At 37.4% G+C, this 17602-nt stretch overlaps 1 protein-coding gene across 1 annotated transcript; it reads right to left on the bottom strand.

The window, feature by feature from the left end:
* Positions 1-34: 34 nt before the first annotated feature.
* TMEM267 (transmembrane protein 267) lies at positions 35-17357 on the bottom strand. Its single transcript, XM_082074513.1, has 4 exons — positions 17249-17357; positions 14348-14483; positions 12540-12927; positions 35-5756 (listed from the first exon to the last, which is right to left on the bottom strand). Exons 3-4 carry the CDS (start codon positions 12849-12851, stop codon positions 5421-5423), a joined length of 648 nt encoding a protein of 215 aa, XP_081930639.1. The 5' UTR covers positions 12852-12927; positions 14348-14483; positions 17249-17357; the 3' UTR covers positions 35-5420.
* Between the last annotated feature and the right edge of the window lie 245 nt (positions 17358-17602).

Genomic DNA, 17602 nt, shown 5'->3' with positions numbered 1-17602 from the left:
AAAAAATAGTCTAATTTTACAATGAATGTTTGTTCTGCATTTTAAAATTACAATTCATTTTTAAAAGCTGATCACTGCTCTACTGAAATCCATCAGTCTTGAAGTGGTGTTAAGTGCTTTGTGAGGACTGCCTTTAGTTGTTCCATTTTTTCATGTTTTGCTACATGTCACAGAATCTCATTGAAGAGATTGCTTCCTTCTCCAGAAATAGGAAATCATGATGAATGCTAAGAAGACAAGTCCAACCTACAATCCCAATTTTAGTCAGCTGCCATCTAGTTAGTCCAACCTATGGTGACTAGAATGCAACTGCGTGCACCAGAAGAAGACATCTTTTTCAGGAAGAGGTAAATCACATTTTAAGCACCACTGAACAGACTCACTAGCTGCACACTGAATATAAAGGGACTCTGTGATGCTTTGCTGTGAGACAGTCGTGCCATTCAGCCTGCTGAACCCAGCTGAGGCATCTGTGTCAGGTACGTTGATGCAGAATCATTCTTTTCATCCAACCTGATGTAAGTTAAGCACCAGAAGGGTGCAGAAAACACTGCTGATTTCTGTAGCCATATAAAATTACCAGCAATACCACCTGGTCAACATTTACATGGATATGTAAATGTAAGATGCATGATCCAAGATGTACAAGCACGTTAAATTGGTTTTACTTTGGGAAAAAATTTATAAATAAATCATGTTCATACGTTTTTATGGTATGGAGCTCTAAGTGCATTTGCTTTGCTTATTTATGTTTGATGTACAAGGACAGAGAACATTCAGTCAAAAGATGCGGCAAACTACTAGAACTTGCACATTAACAACACACGTCTAGAAGAAGGGAAGATTTCTCTCTCTCGAGGGACTAATGAAACAAAAATTACTTGTGCTAGAAGTTTTTCCTAGCTAGAGTATTCTGTATCAAAACTCCCCAAGCCCCAACCATGCTTCCACAGCAAGACTAGGAAATAACAGATCGCTTGTGTCAATATCTCATATACAGTTAAATGGACAAAGACACAGATGGCTTTGTTGAAAATATATTGATAAAGTAAATTACTACTTGACCCTTGCAGTAATAATTTGGCCCAGAAACACTTCATATTTTTAGTGCAGTCATTACAAAATTTGCTTCTAAGTTGTTGCCAGTACTATATAAAGTTGGTTTTGTTTGACTATCAATAATTTAAATTGAAATGTAAAAGTGAAACTAGCAGCCTTACAACCCTGTAAATTCCTTATGCTACTGTTATGTCTGCTATATTTGGTTAAATTTCTTTCCCATAGTTCCTGTACCAGAACTCAGACCTACCAGCTTATTCAGTTCATCTGTAAAAATTGTTGTAGAGGAGTGGATAGCAGATAAGGAAACTGCCCCACACCAGTTCAGGAACCCTTGGCCAATGTTATGCAATTTTTAATGGAAAAACTACTAAGATCAAAGTAAGACTGAATTCCTTTGTCAACATGAGGAAGGCTCCGGGGACATCAGTAACATTCCTCGAACAAAAGAATTGTTTTTGTGGTGGATATGGCAACAGTATATGGTCTGACTTGGTCAACTACCCATACAAAAGTTTCAGCATACAAATCCATTTTCACACAGATTGTTAACCCATATTTACTAATACAAATGTTTACAGTCAATTCATTTTGATTAAACAAATCTGTTTTTACAAGCTGCCTAGAAATCTACTTAACATTTCCATCAAAAGGAATACAACATAATTTCTTTTCTGGTTTTCAATATTCTGAAGATTTCCCTAACATGGCATTACAACATTTTGCTAAGTAGTAGCATACTTGGTTTTCCTAGTCATTGAGACAAAGACTCCCTTCCCCTGGAAAATTCAATACAAAATTAGGTTAAGCAAATGGAAAATGAGTATATAAACATCAAAGGAAATATCAGTGTGTGATATAAATGAGTACTATTTATCTTTAATAGCGGGCTTATAAGTAATATAAACCAGTTCTACAATACAGCTTTGAAGCTGTAATTCAATGTAGAGGATGTAAAATTTGGGGAATTTGAATAAATGACTGAAGGCACCAATTTATTATTCTGAGGAAAAGTGTTACTACTGTTTGGGTTGGGTTTTTGTTTGTTTGTGGCTTTTGTTTGTTTTTGTGGGGTTTTTGTTTTGTTTTGTTTTTTTTGTAATGAATGCAAAGGGTACTTTAATCTGACAGCTCTTGCGTTGCTTCAATGCAAGGTCTGCCTGTAGCAGGGAAAAATACCCTAACTTGTGGACTCAAAATTACCAAATGATCAAAGCCCGTGCTGTGTAACACAACACAAAAATTCTTCTGCCCTTAATAAATTTGCAAAACTGATGGAATTTAGATTGGCTCAGTTACTTAACAAACAATGTACTCTTCTGATGCATTTCATCATTTAGCTTCATACTGACAGTGGCTGATGGAATAAAAATACATGAGTTCAAAATTCAGTATGTAGCATCATTTCCTTTGGACTGAATTTTAACCTCTTCCCTCTCTCTCTCTCTCTTCCTGTAACTTTACTTACATTAGTAGAGGAAATGTTCTTCTGATAATAAGCTAATACCAATGGCCTGGTTGTTAAAATTATTTCAGTTTAATTCAAATTCACCAGCATTTTCCTTGAAGCATGGCATAAATTAGGAATAACCAATTAAAGGCACATGATACCATATACTGTAGAAAAAAGTGGTACCAGTAGTCATGTGAAAATGCAGATTACATTTTAAATGTCTGAAAACCCCTACGCTTTCTTCAACTTTGTAAGTACAACTTGAAAACAGATGGAAAAAGTTTAGATTAGCATAGTAAATGAACCACTGAAATAAATAATATTTAAGTGATACGTATCACACATTGTGCACAAAATTATTAGCTTGAGTTTGTTAACCATTTTTTGTGTAATTCACATGCTTTTCATACTTCACATTTACTATTTATTGTAATGCATGCAGTAAAGCACAAATTCATTACGTTTTCAGTATCTTGGTTTATTTTTGCCATGGTTCTGCTACACATGGCAGGTATCAGTGCATAGCTGGAAATACCAATGAATTTGAAATGTACATGAAATAGTGGTAAGGAATTGTCAGGCAATTCATTCTAATAGGGAGGTGTATCTTGTAGATCACATGGGCTGAAAAAAATCCTTAACTTCTCCCTTGTTCTCTCATCTGGCTACCCACAAATTACAGCATTATGTGCAACATGTCCGTTTACCTTGAAGAGTTGTCAATGGCCTGAGCTAAAGTTGCTTAAATCTCAGGATGAAGCATGAGACTGCTATGTCTGTTTGGAGGGAGAGAGAAAGAAGTCATGTCCCAAGTGCTTGCTACTTTCCTTAACACATTTCTAAGTGGTGTTGACATATTGCTGTGGTAGAACGGGTAAAATTACCAGAAAAATATTACTTTGAAATATAGCTGAAAATTATTGTAAAACAGTCCTCAAAAATGCTAGAAATGCAGAGAAAGAAAATACATGTTTTTAAACTACTGACGATGTACCCACTAACTGATCCTTAAGCATAACTAGAACAGTACAGTACCAATTGTAAGGACTGTTGGTGGACATACAGCTACCAAAAATGATACAGCTACAGTATAAAAATGAGACAGTGCAATTCTCCACGTGTTCCTATATACATTTCCCTTTGCAGAAAATCTGGATAAAGGACAAAAAATATAAAAAGAAACAAGAATACTGAAAATTTTCTACATAGATTTAAGTGTTCCCTTATTGCACAAAACATATTCACTATTGGCATTTCATTATCTATAGCTTAAAACACAGGTTAGAAGTAAATGAACGAGCAATGCTCCTTCTCTACTAAACCATCACGTCTTTGGGTAAAAGCCAGTTCCTGCTCTGAGGGCTCTAAAGCAAGGTATTTCTGATGTAGTTTCTGGGAAACTTTTACGTACTGTAACAGACAGAAATCCATGCTATGAGGATAATCCTTTAAGGAATGTTCTGCACTTCCAATCTTCTTTCCAAGAAAAAACCTTTTATTAATTTTATAACAAAAGCTATATAGGTCCAGTGTACTGTCAGACAAGTTTCCATAGGCATACACTTCTAACATAAAGAACAAACAGGTCAGAGACTACTCTTGTTGTGGCAAGGCACATTTTTAAAAGGGTGAAACACATCCCCAAATTAGCTTACTGTGCTGCAGAGACCTATTAGTACTTTGCAGCTGCAGAAGGTCTCTGGTACGCATTAATCCAGTCATCTCAGTTAATATTTTCTGTAATTTTTTTGTACTTTATACTAATATACATTTACTAATGTCAATGTAGTATGAACACTTCCCCTAATCTTTGTACCCTTCGGTAACTTAAGTTCAGCACATGCTACTCTATACATGCTCTTCCATAAAAATAATCCCCTTTAACAGCGATTCATCACAAACTGGAATAGTTAAGGCCCCATCTCCTTCATGGGCAATGGAGTTCAATGAATACAAAATTAACAATTATTAATAGACATTTCTCAGCTTGTATACTGAACTAGACAAGAGCTGAAATTACTATGTTATGAACCTGCAACATAGTAACATTTTTCCTTAAGCAACTTATTTATGAGGAAATTTCTATTTCTGTATACTCATAACAATGCATTTCATTTTATAATAAGGATGATATTGCACTTAATGGAAAATGCTGCTTACGATTACAGTAGTAAGGTCTTTAAGCAAACTCACATCTGGAGGAATATTGATTTTCTTATATCTTCCTGAATCTTCCCTAAAGCTTATGTTTTACTGTAATAAGCACGTTTGCCTTTACACAATCCTTAAATATTTGCTAAAATTCCTTAGTTCCACATTAAATAATATTCAGAATTAGTATATTTTTTAAATTAAACAATTTGGCCAACACACATAATACTGTAACCAAACTATTTTCTCCCTTCTAACTATTTTCTCCTTTCTTATCTGCAAATTGAGTATCAAGCAACTCTAGAGAAGTAGAATTTAGTGGAAACACTATATGATAGCAGTGTTAAAAGAGGTGCAGATACACAGTTCCACATTGTGAAATACAAACAGCATTTCTTTTAAAACAGTTGAATACAAGAGTCCAGCAGGAAAACAAGAGAATGGTGATCAGATGAACACCACCATGACAGCAGAATGTAATGTAATTACTACAGAGAGAGACTAAGTACTTTATAAATCAGCTAGCTATGCATGAACTAAAATGGAAGACCATGTATTTTACAAGGGGAATGTACAGATACAAAATTATTACCATTCATTAAATAGGTTTCTGTGACCACAAAGAAGTGACACAGGAGCTATAACTGGCTCCACGGGCTTAAGATGCATACCTTGGAAACATAAGGAAAACACTTCAGTGATAAACAGACAGCTTATTTCAAGTGCCAATACAAACAACCTTTAAGAGCCATAATTCTTATACATCAATGTGGATTCCATGCTTTATAGACATTAACTCCCTAGTACCTGTTAAATACATAATAAATGAACATAGATGAGGTAAAGATGCTGTAATTGCCACATACAGCCAATATGGCAAAGGAGGAGTTTTTCCAAATGGGCAGATCCAGAGGCCATGACGAATCCCGTCACGGACATGATGAGAAGTCCAGGATATGAACAACATCCAGGGAAGAAAGCACCATGAATCCTTAAGCCTGAAAAGGTGCATAATAAACTTTAATGTCAGAGCCACAACAGGAATCACAGTAGAACAATGAAGAAGTGGTCTCTGTGGAAGAGTCAGAGCAGCCTGCAGGAAAGAAAAATAAAATTGGCAATGGCTACAATCATGACGAGAAAATAAATGTTTAATGGATGTTTACAGTGCACTATCATGTGGCTAAGCAGAAGGACAAAGGCAAACAAACTGTTCTTTTCCAGTGTAGTAGGTCAAAATCAACAATATGATTATTTAGATGTATGAGAGCTGTGTGCTGCCCTGTCTCTACATTGTGTGATATGAGCCATGCATCCTATATGCATTACCGATGGCAAAACAGGGAGGGAGAGGGATGAGGCAGCTATTTGTCATATTGTCATGTGGCATACAGGAACTTGTATAGTCTGCTGCACTGATTATATTTAATTTCAATATAATGAAATTGAAAACAACCATACAATACACCTGAAATATTTAATATGCTTTACTTGAAATATTTCATGTTTTAATGGCATTTATTTTCAAAAATACGTCTGGTGTTATCCTACAGTTAGCAGCCGTGAAGTTGTTTTAGTTGGACAGTATTGAAAATAGAACACTAATTTCCAATACAACAAAAATATTATCTAAGTTACATGTATTGTGGTTGCCTTGATGAAGTATTCTTTATGGACAGGCAAAAGACAAGTTCAGAAACCAACACCTGAATTATTTGTCACTTGCGCTTTTATATCCACAACTTGTTCAACATTAACCCAGTGAAAGCCTGATATTTGGTTTTAATTACGGTGAATGTCTAGGCAGTGACATTAAATTTAGCTGTCTTAGTATGTTAAAATTATCAATTTAATATGTATACTTGGACATATATTCCTGATGTACCTACTAACAACAGCTAGAACTATCTCCACAAATTCAAAGATAATAAAGAAGTTAAATAATAATATTCTGGATTTCTAAACAACAAAAGTACATTCTTGTTTCTGTAAGCACAGGAGAAATGATAGCACATTACAAAAGCATCTATACAGGTGGTAATGTAATATCAACTGGCTCAATTCAAATACCGGTTAACATTTGAAAAGACTGCAAAAGGCACCAGAGATGCACTCTCGGCACTTGATAGTGCATCTGATTGTTATGCTGAACACATCCCTCACTCCCCCTACTGCAGGAAGCAAACAAAGCATCACCACAAGACACCAGCCAGTAACCCGTTAATACTTCAGTTGTGTTAATTGTTGCAGGGTTCCATAGTTACGCTGACAGTGAGACTCTGTAATAGCTTCAGCACGTTTTCACGGATAATTTAGATTCCTTCTTGGAACTCTATCTTCTCTGTAAGAAACTCTGGTGTAGCCTTAGCCTGAGATGGAAACTGTGCTTTAAACGAAAGCCAACATAAAAAGGGCTGCAGTAAGCTTTGCTCTGTTAGCTTCCCACCATATGCTTGTCCATGACTCCTTCAATTGGGTGACAGGATTGAAGAAGCTCACAAAATGTCTCAACAACTTCTAACTCAACTCCCTACAGTTGGTGCAAATGGTACATTTTCTACAACGTCGTTTCTGTTTCATATAAGCAGATTGTTCACAGATTGAAATAGAAAAATCTTGTGATGGTGGAACTGTTTATCACCTACCGTACCAAGACAGATTTTTGTTACTGTCAGCGAGAGCCTAGAAAGTCCATATTAGACTAATTTTGAAAACCATTTTGGCAGATATCCTATTACCTGGTTACCATTTGTGCACTTTGAAAAAATCAGCGACAAAGTCTGAGCAAGTCTCTTCCCTCTGCCCTATGGAGGTTAGGTGCCAACAGGAACACAATGAGTAAAGAGAATTTGAATGGAATTTATCAGTATTCGTGCCAATTTTCATCCAGTTTCAGGGAGGTGATGTGTATTTTTTTTCATACAGAATTTTAGATGGCAGGCTTGTGCATACAACAAACCTGAGAGCTAAATTTTAGCAAAAGAAAACCCTATTTTGTAATTGCAGTAGTCGTTAGGCTTCTGAAATGCTGTTACCCAAGTTCTCAGAGAAGAATAGTCTGTTTTCTCTTTTACATTCTGTAACTAGAAGAATATTTACATCTTTGAGTTGCCAAGCCCAAGAGTAAGTAGTTCTATTTGGCAATATAAACTGTTGTCCTCTTTCTCCTAACAAGCAAACTTGTTTGCCTTCAGAAATCACTAGATATAAAAAACAAACAAACAAACAAACCAACCAAACCAAAATAGTACAAGCCTCTTCCGCATTAAACCTCCTGGAAAAAGATGATCGTGGTTTGGGTAGATTTAGGGGGATGTCCACCATAAGAGATCAGGCTGCACTTGCAAGCAGAATTTATTCATAATACAAATTAACTTTCCATTTGCCTACATGTTCAATTAGGTGCAAGATCATCTTGAAGATCCTGCTCCCCCAGCCCCTCTCATAGACTACAGTGAGCAGCTGGAGACAGGAGACAACAATCACATGCAAAAGAACCCAAGTAAACTCTGCTATAATGCTCAAAGTGACACCACAGAATTTATGTAAAAACATGGCTTCCCTCACTCATGTTCTGTGATGCCTAAAAAGCCTGAGGTCCTTAGTTCTGAGGCTGATATATAAATTCAATGTTAAATTAATTATGTGTGTGCAAAGCTTATTCTCCAATTCCAGAAACACTCCAGTGCATCCCAGGTCAGTCACCAGCGGCACATTAACCAGTGATGTTACATGTTTGCTAGCACAATCTTGTTTGCCACCGACTGCATTCTCAACATTTTTAGAAGTTGCTGACTCTTAGGTAGCAAGCTAGCAATTTCTGCATGTCTGTTCTGCAACATGAGTGTTTGGGCTATAACCCTGGGGGACACTGGGAGCAGCCCATCACACTGTTCTTGTTTATCAGCAACACTGAGTATGATGGCAGGCTGCAGTAACTTTCACCTTTAGCGCTAGTCAGTGAGACAGATTATTCAAACACTGATTCTTAGATTCCTCTACACTTGTGTGTATATAATACACAGTAAAAACCACATGGAATACAAAGAACTAGAAATCCTAAGTGGCAAGGTCTTTGTAGACTTTATACTTGTTGCAAAAATTATGTGGGCAAAAGGGCAGATCACATGCTACTCGGTACACAGGTATTTATCAGCGTAAACACATAAATACCAGAGGTGACTATTTACCCTGAATACTCCAGAAAAAATAATGATGACACTGTTAAAAACAGCCCAATAGCCAAATAATCCAAGCAGCAAGCTGTGTCAGCAGGAACAGGAGTAGATGACTGGAATAGTGCGAAGGTCAAAACTGGAGGTAGAAGGCAATACTGCTTCAAAAAAGTAACCCATCATCAGATTTAAGAGTGATGATGAAGAGCTTTACAGAAAATTGTGTAGAGTCATGTGAAAAATACTGTTGTTACAAATTAGTAATAGTTGTATGATTAAGTAATTAGATTTCCTAACTTATTGGTTACTTAGTAATGTGTGGCATAAGCAGTAAACATTGTAGCCTCTTAAATCAGTTTATCTCAATTCCGCAATCTAAAGAGGAAGATTGGGGCTGGAACTAATAAACACATAGTAAAAAAGTACCCCATGAAGCAACAAATTACATAGACAACAGCATCAACTTAGGAAACAAAACTGGAAGGCGTATCACATTACACTGAGGAAAGAAAAATCAGACATTAAAATCAAGTCTAGCTAGCCAGGTAACAATGCATTAGAAAAGCTTATGGGGATTACATTTTATCACAAACTAGAAAGACTCTGATGGCATTGCAAGAAGATATAAAACAGTTGGGTTTTTTTCCTTTTTAAAAAGGCAGAAGTGTTGTATGCATGTGACATTAAAAGGAATTAATCTAAGCTATTTGGCTCAAATGAAGTCTCACCTAGAATACCATATACAGTTTAGGACAGGACTCTCTAAAGATAATTTAGGCAAAAAGCAATCCAGAGGAGATGAGAAAAAAATAGTAAGAGGTTTAGAAAACATAAATCCACACCCTTCACATTTTTTTTTCTGCAAGTTATTTAGTTAAGAAGAAACTTTTTATACAGCGTAAGGGGTTTCCAAATTGTAAAAGTAACACTGTTACTGCTGTAAGGGTCAAGAGACATAAACAGGATGTGATTTACAGGGAAACAACCTTTATTAGCCCAGTTAATATATTGAAGGGAGGTGAGTTTGCAGGCAAACAACTATGAAAAAGCCTTTGTGAATCTTGCCTTCTCCTCACCTCAGCTAAGTAAATCTGTCTACTAAAGGGCTATTCTACCTGCAAGATCTTTTCTTTCTGATTTGAAAAACGTTTTTGGGGAGAGCACAGCAGTCAGCTGCCTTTCACAGAAGGATGTCAAAGCGGTCCTAAAATTACACTCGGCCCTTTGAAGGCAATTGCGAGGCTGATGTGGCCCCCGGTGAAAATTAGTTTGACACCCCTGCCCTAAAGAATAAGAAAAGCAAGATCTAACTGTCAACAATAATACTTCAAGCTGGATATTAAAAAAAAACAATTGCTAGCTGCTTGGGAACTGAAACAACACAGGAATAAGTTAAGTCATGAAATTGCAATAATTTACTTTGTTTGGGATACTAGGGACAGGCTACACAAACATTCTCCATCATGGAAAGTGTAAGCATATTTAATCTTGCCTCATGGAAGGCAGTAAAAAGAGGTTACCTGCCAGTTCTACGATACAACACTATATTCGACTTTCTAAACATACACTGGCGAGGAGTGTCATCTAGTGGTCATAATCATGAAAAAAAAATGGTAATTATCTCAAATGCAAGAAAAAGTAGCAAAAAATTTTAACAATACTTTCTAAAAACTAGACATTCATTACTTCCATTTACCTATTTTAAAATGAGAAAATACACATGAGCATAATTATAAATTGAAGTGCCATACCAAAAAGTTGACATTATAGGATACATTAATCACCCAACTATAATAACTTCTCTTTATATAGTTTAATAATTTTACAGTATTTACATATGCAAAAAGTAAAGAAAAGGGGAGAACTAGAGACTACATAGGGAAGAACAATGCCAGGCACCAGTACATGATGGAGGCTGACTGGTTGGAAAGCAGTTTTGAGCCAGCAACATGATCCTGTGGCAAAGAAGGCCAGTGGTATCCTGGGCTGCATTAGGGGTGTTGCCAGCAGGTTGAGGAGGTGACCCTTCCCTTTTTCCTCCTCAGTGCTGGTGAAGCCACCTCTGCAGCAGCACGTCCAGTTCTGGCCTACCCACTACAAAAGAGACATGGAGCTACTGGAGATTTAGTCCAGAGAAGGGCCACTAAGATCAGGAAGGGACTGGAGCCTCTTGCATATGAGGATGGCCTTCCAACTACAACTATTCTGTGGTTCTGTTAAATGCCCTCTTTCTTGTAGACAAAGATAAAGGGGAAACTAACCAAATGCATAAATAGGCAAAGGTCTTTTTTCTCCAAGTGATACTGTATGTAAACAAAAGCCATTTCCCCATCTGAAGTCCGACTTTTACATCTCAACTACAAGCAATAATGATTCTTGCATTTAGCTGTCCCTTACATAATTAAAAAAAAAAAAAAGGTAAACGATTTTATATTGTTCTTCTTTAATCCAAGGAATACAAAGAATGGCAATTTTCCATCCACCTCCTTCCAGTGCTTCCTAGGAGCCATTTCCTCTGTCATCATATGAAGAGTGTAACACCATTATGTTACATAGACACAGGGAGTCAAACAACTAAGTTACACTTCAGCTGAATGGATAAAGGTTGGTATATTCCCCTTATGTGCAGGGCCATCTGTAGGTGGGGGTGTACATTTTTGGGGATGGAGGACTAAGTACAGTATATGTATAAGTATGCTAGCAACAAATACTAGCATGATCGAACTGTGAGGAGTTGTGTTGCTGAGCAGACCAAATTCCTGACAAGGAGAGAGACGGGGTTCTAGCTATGGGGACCAGGGCTGGCTGGAGCCTGAGGTGTAAGATCTGGAGGACAGTGTCAAGAGAACTGTGGCCTGGGCTGGCACAGCTGGAGCTTAGAGAAGGTGCAAATGTTCTGGAGAGTACACAGATGAGACTGCTGTGGTCATTGAAACCTGGGTATAAATGTCTGGAGCAGGCAGGAAGACAGGTATATATGTACGATATATGTGAATGAGGAAGCAGGAACAGGACACATCTAAACCACTGGAGAACCACCAAAAAAGAATGCTATAATGTAGTGGTACCAACCCTATTGAGAAACTCTGTCCTAACAAGGAGCTCTGCAAATGGATAATGATAATATATATTCCTTAACAGGGGCCAATTCACCTTTTTACGTTTACTAAAACGTCTGACACTTTTTTTTTTTAAATGAACTATATTTAAGAGCAAACTCTGATGGCCTTTTTAAAGGTGACAGCTCATAAATAGATTGCTTCTGGGAGAAATATTTAGGGCTGGCTAAAATCAGCTCACTAAGACTGAATTAAATCAAACAATAGCTGGATTATCAACTTTCCAGATATTTCTGCCCCTTATTCTAAACAGAAATGGAATAATCCATTTTGTTCACAAAGTATGTATAGCAATACTTAACTGCTTAGATTTGATAACAAAGCCTATGTGATACACGTAGGATATAATGCACAAGGGCCTTCTGAAGTCTTTTTTCAGAGTGTTGTAATGAGCAGAACTTTAGAGTATATATAGAATATTTTAAGGCTTTTAAAATCAACACAACTGCATACAATTATAATTCCCATACATCTATTAGAAATGTATCTAATTAAAGTATGATTGGAACTTTTTTGTTTGAGATATGGTGTAAGAACAATAAAGTAAATAGTAATGAAGAGAGAAAACAAAAGATCACTTACCTTTAAGGACAGGGAGCCAGCAAGAAAGAAGTGGTCCACGTCAATGACAGAGGCAAGGAAGCCAGCCAGAGTGACCTCAGTGAAGTCACTTTTCTTCCTGAGTCCAATCACTATTGCCCAGGACCACATTCCTAGTATACCGTGCACAGCATTATCAGAGAAGGCTCGGAGCCAGTCATTTTGCTGAATGAAGGAAAACTGCAGAAGTCTGTCTGCTACAAAGCAGAATATTCCCAAACCTAGACTAGAAATAACTGAAGCTGTGCTGAAAGTCTGGAGAAGAGCATGGGCCTTTTCAGTCTCAGATGCCATGGCAAAAACCACGTCACAGAACACAAAATGCCATCAGGATATACACTGTGCATTGTCCTTTGTATTGTCAGTTGTTCTGTAAATGTCAGAGGACAGAAAGAAAAATATTAAAGAGAAACATCCATTAGCACAAAGTGTTTGTTATCACATCTACAACTGAGCACAAAACATGCAAATTCAATGTCTGCACCTAATATTCCTACGGAGTTTTTAATTTCAGTTATGTTAATTTGTTGACTTAAACACTACAGCTCTGAATTAAAGCACTTGTCCTGTTTTAATTAGAACAAGCACCTTTGTAACATGGAAAGCTCTAACCCCATTTTCTGAAATCTTAAATTTTATAAAATACCTTGAAATATGTCTATGATAATACATGTAATATGTTTCAAGATTCCTTCTTGTCTTAAATAGATGATATTCATGAAATTAAATCCTTTGCACCATAACAACAAAAAAAGATTCAATTTGGAGGATTCTTAGGACTGACTCTTGAAAACCCCAAATCTTTCTCTGCAACAGCTGTTAAAACAGAGATCTTAATGTTCCCCCCACCCTACTCCCAAGAAGCAATTATAGAACACTCAGGTTATGAAGAGTACTCATTTCTGTGGTAACATTAAAAAGAACACCTTTGAAATAAAAATTCTCAATAAATGATGTATTTCCTAGCCTTGATATGTTAAACACACTTAAAAGCAGTCTTTGAATGACATTATCAATTCTAATTGTCCCATCTGCTCTTCTGCCTTTTCAGAGAGACAGACCACTTTTTCAATGCCTGCATCCTATCTAAAAACAGATTCTTCCGAAGAGGTTGCTGTTTCTGTGCAATACGTTAAATCTTCATAATTCTTCTTCAACCAATTCTATCAGGTAAATTTTTACTCTAAATGGGCTTTTTGTGAGTGTATTAGACTTCCTTTAAAAATGAATACTTCTAACAATATTGACACATAATATTTATAATTTTATAACTTTAAACACATTATTTATCATAAGGCCCTGAAAATACGCTTCTTCCAGATTATTTACAGGCCTGTTTATTGTGGAATTATCCACAAGACATGACTACCGGTATCCTTATAGAAAAAAAGCCCACTGAATCATTTATTTGGAAAACATTTTTTAAAAAAGAGAAGAAAACATGAATAATGCATGGACTTTGCACACAGATTAAAGAAACTGGGTCAAGTTTAGAGTCTGTTAACCATGACTGCACCTCTTCTGAATTAAAATATTGACATGAAGTATTTCCTGGAACACTGGAACTGCCATTTTCTGGTGAGTGACTACAATATACACTACATTTCTGAATAATTCAATTTTAAGAAACAAACGGTGATCTCTTCACAGATGTTTCTTCTATATAACCATCATGTCAGACTGGATTTTATTTAAAATTACCATAAAACCTGTATAAGAATCCAACCCGTGAAGAACTGATGTATCAACACACCTTTAAAATGCACACCAATATTAATAATTAAACTTACCCTGGGACTAGGAGAACATATTTTTTTCCATTGCAGCTTCCTTATTCCAGTAGCAAACGTGGTCTATGCCTCTGTGTTTTTTCAGTCCACTCTGCCCAGTCAAATGCAGGAAAAGCCAAACACCAGTTGTTCCATTCTAAATAAAATGAACCAGGCAGCAGTAAGCACTGATGCTATGCAAAGATCTTCAGACTCTCTACAAAACATACACGATACTGAGCAATAGTAAAAAATACAGAAAGAAGCAACACCTTTTTAATTAATTCCTCAACAAAAATATAATTGAGCTAAAATAAACTTCAGCTGGGGCTTAGAAGCTCTACTAAAGAAAGCAGGAAAAAAAAGACAATAAAACAAGAGAAGGGCAGAAATACAGATGGAACAAGATAATAATTGAAAGATAAAAACCCCAATGTCACAGAGTCAGAAAAGGGCACTTCCAGCCTTCTGGTTTAAGTAATTGCATTTCAAAACACACAGAGATCCATTTCAACAGATTCTTCCTTATGCCTGTGTGCCTGAAAAATGCCCAGATTCCCATCTAAAGAAAAATTTATGAGTCACATTCAGGGACCTCTCTTTAATTTAACACCATCAATTAGTGACCTTGGAATAGATAAGCAGAGACCTATAAATTCACATAACAACAGAGGTCTGTGTCAGTTCTGTCGTAGGCTTACACTACTTTGCTACAGATATTATTAACATGCGCATAAAGTTCACAGGAAAAGTATCACTACAGACTTAAAAAAAAATCCCAAACTTGTATGATTTGAGAATTACGTATTATAAAATGAAGATAACAACGCAAACTGGATGACAAGGACAAGTGTGAATGTGTGTCTTTGAGCCAGAATAAAGAACAGAAAGCAAAAGTGTGGCTTCAGATTACCGTTAGTCAAGAGCCATGTCAATGGCATAGGGGTTCTTTTTTTAAACAGTCTATTTCTGCTGTCTTTTGTAGACAAAAATGACTGCTGTCTGTGTAAAAATCAAGTCACATTCCCAGGTACAATGGCACAAGTATAAATATGCTTCAAATCAAGAGTGAAATCAGAGTAGAAAAAGAAAAGTTTGTTCAACCAAACAACTTAGGAAATTACAATTTCTAATATAAAACTAGAAACTGTATGTTTTGTCTGAAAAGTAATGATTTTCAGACTGTTTACAAAATATCACACAGCCTGGCAGGTTTTTCTACCCTATAAATCTCAGAAAGAATAACTGTGGAGCTTACAATCTTGTTAAAAGAGAAAAGTAGGAAATAAATGTATTACACAAGAATGCTTGGAAACTTATCGGTGGTCAGTCCAGTTAATATAGTGAAAGAAAGATTTAGGTTGGGCTTACATTAAGCACATGCACACAAGAGCTGGCAGACTAACACTGTTTAGAGTTGTGATTCCTCATGACGTTTTTATTTGAGATAAAGCATTATGCATAACCTCTGCTTATAAGAGGCCTTTCAGCTCACGGTATAAAAGCAAAACAAAAATCCAGTGGCTAAAATTATAATTTTGAAATATCACACTCCAAAATTTTTGCCCCAATTTTGCAAGAAGTTATCAGGTATATGAATACGTATACAAATTTAATACATAACATTAGGACAATTATGCACTTTATGCAAGAAGTCAAAAGATCACAGTAGTCCCTTATAATTCTATAATCTCCTAAAACAATATTTTATATTGGATGTTAATTTATATAAAAAACTCTATGAAATACAATTACCATTTAAGATACAAACTCAAACATTTAATGTATTATCTCATGGAAAAGCAACTCCAAGGCTAAAACGATCTGTGAAGAACTGATAATGTAAATATTTTCGGGTCAGGTAATTATAATGCATTACTGGGGTCGGAGGGTGGAAGGAGGCAGAGGAAGAGAGTACAAAAGCATGCAAGAAATCAGTATCGTTTTACTAAAACACTGAAGAACAAACTGAATTAAACCAACAAAGAAATCAAGTGAAAAAAAAAAGCCAAACAAACAAACCAAAAAAGCCCCAAACCATAAAATCAAGATTTAATTAAATTGTTTATTTCAGGGACCATAAATGTGTTTGAAGAGATACCAACAAATCAAAATACAGACATCCTCAATGAGTACTTTGGAACGGAGACATACCTAAAAGAAAGAGTTGAAAGAAATATCCTATAAGTATTTAGTAACTAGAAACAGACTGTCCAGTGGAAGGAAAAAAGAATCATTTGACATTTGTCAGGAAAAAAAGAAAAAAAAAAAAGGCAGCATGAGCAGTTTGTGTATTACCCTCATTAACTTCAACAGCATTCGGATCATAAACAGCTAATCCAATTTAAGACTAAAATACAATCAGTAAGAGAGGGACAAAGGGAAGACGAGCATGCGGCAGACAGGTAAAATTACAGAGATCAGCAACAATTTTTACGTCTTGAGGAAAGGGTACGGTTTGCCTCAGCACCCAGCAACACAACCCTTCATCGGCCATCTCCTCAGTCAATAAGAAATAAAAACGTGCTGTCATCTTCACCGCAAAAACGGAACCAAGAGCGTGAGGGAGCCTTTTAGGCAAATGACACGCCTGGCTCTCGGTGCAGCGCATTGCCGCGCCTTATGTTAGGACCTGACAGGACGTTCAGGCATATACTTATATTAATAAAACAGGAATCTGAGGCTGGCACCTGTCAGACCTCTACGACAGTCTTGCTCCGCGGCAGCTTCTCCTCAGTAACACCCACTGCGCTGCGAACGCCTCGGGCTCCCCTCACCAACCCACCTCCGACGCCCCAGCCCCGCGGCCCAGGCAGGGCGGGCTGCTTCCCGCCCCCGCGGGGCGAGGGGGCTCCAGCCCGCCGCCGCCTGCGCCTTGCCCGCCCGCTGCCTCCCGTGCCCTGCCCGCCCCGCCGCGCCCACCTGCAGCGCGGCCGCCGCCAGTCGGCCCCTCGGCACCATGAGGTGAAGCGAGGCGAGGCAACCCGCCCGGCCCCGGCGGCGCGGCGCGGCGCGGCTGGCGCGGGAGGAGTGCGCGGAGCATGCTGGGGCGGCGGCGCCTCTCTCCGCCCCCCGCGCCGGTGCCGCGCTGGGGTGAGGGGAGCGGGGCTGGGGGGAAAATTTCTCTATAAATATTAATAACAGGGTTTAGGTGTTCGCAACATCATTAAACGAAGTGCTGGAAGATAAACCAGCGGTAAAAGGCTAGTATTTTATCACTAAGGATACTGTGGACCTCGGAGTGACAGTCCACACACCAGAAAAGGCTGAAGATGC

Source organism: Streptopelia decaocto, assembly GCF_964273445.1.
Source record: "Streptopelia decaocto genome assembly, chromosome: Z".
Lineage (NCBI taxonomy): Eukaryota > Metazoa > Chordata > Aves > Columbiformes > Columbidae > Streptopelia > Streptopelia decaocto.
The sequence above is the reverse complement of the archived record's forward strand: the minus strand, read 5'-3'. Positions and strand labels throughout refer to the sequence as shown.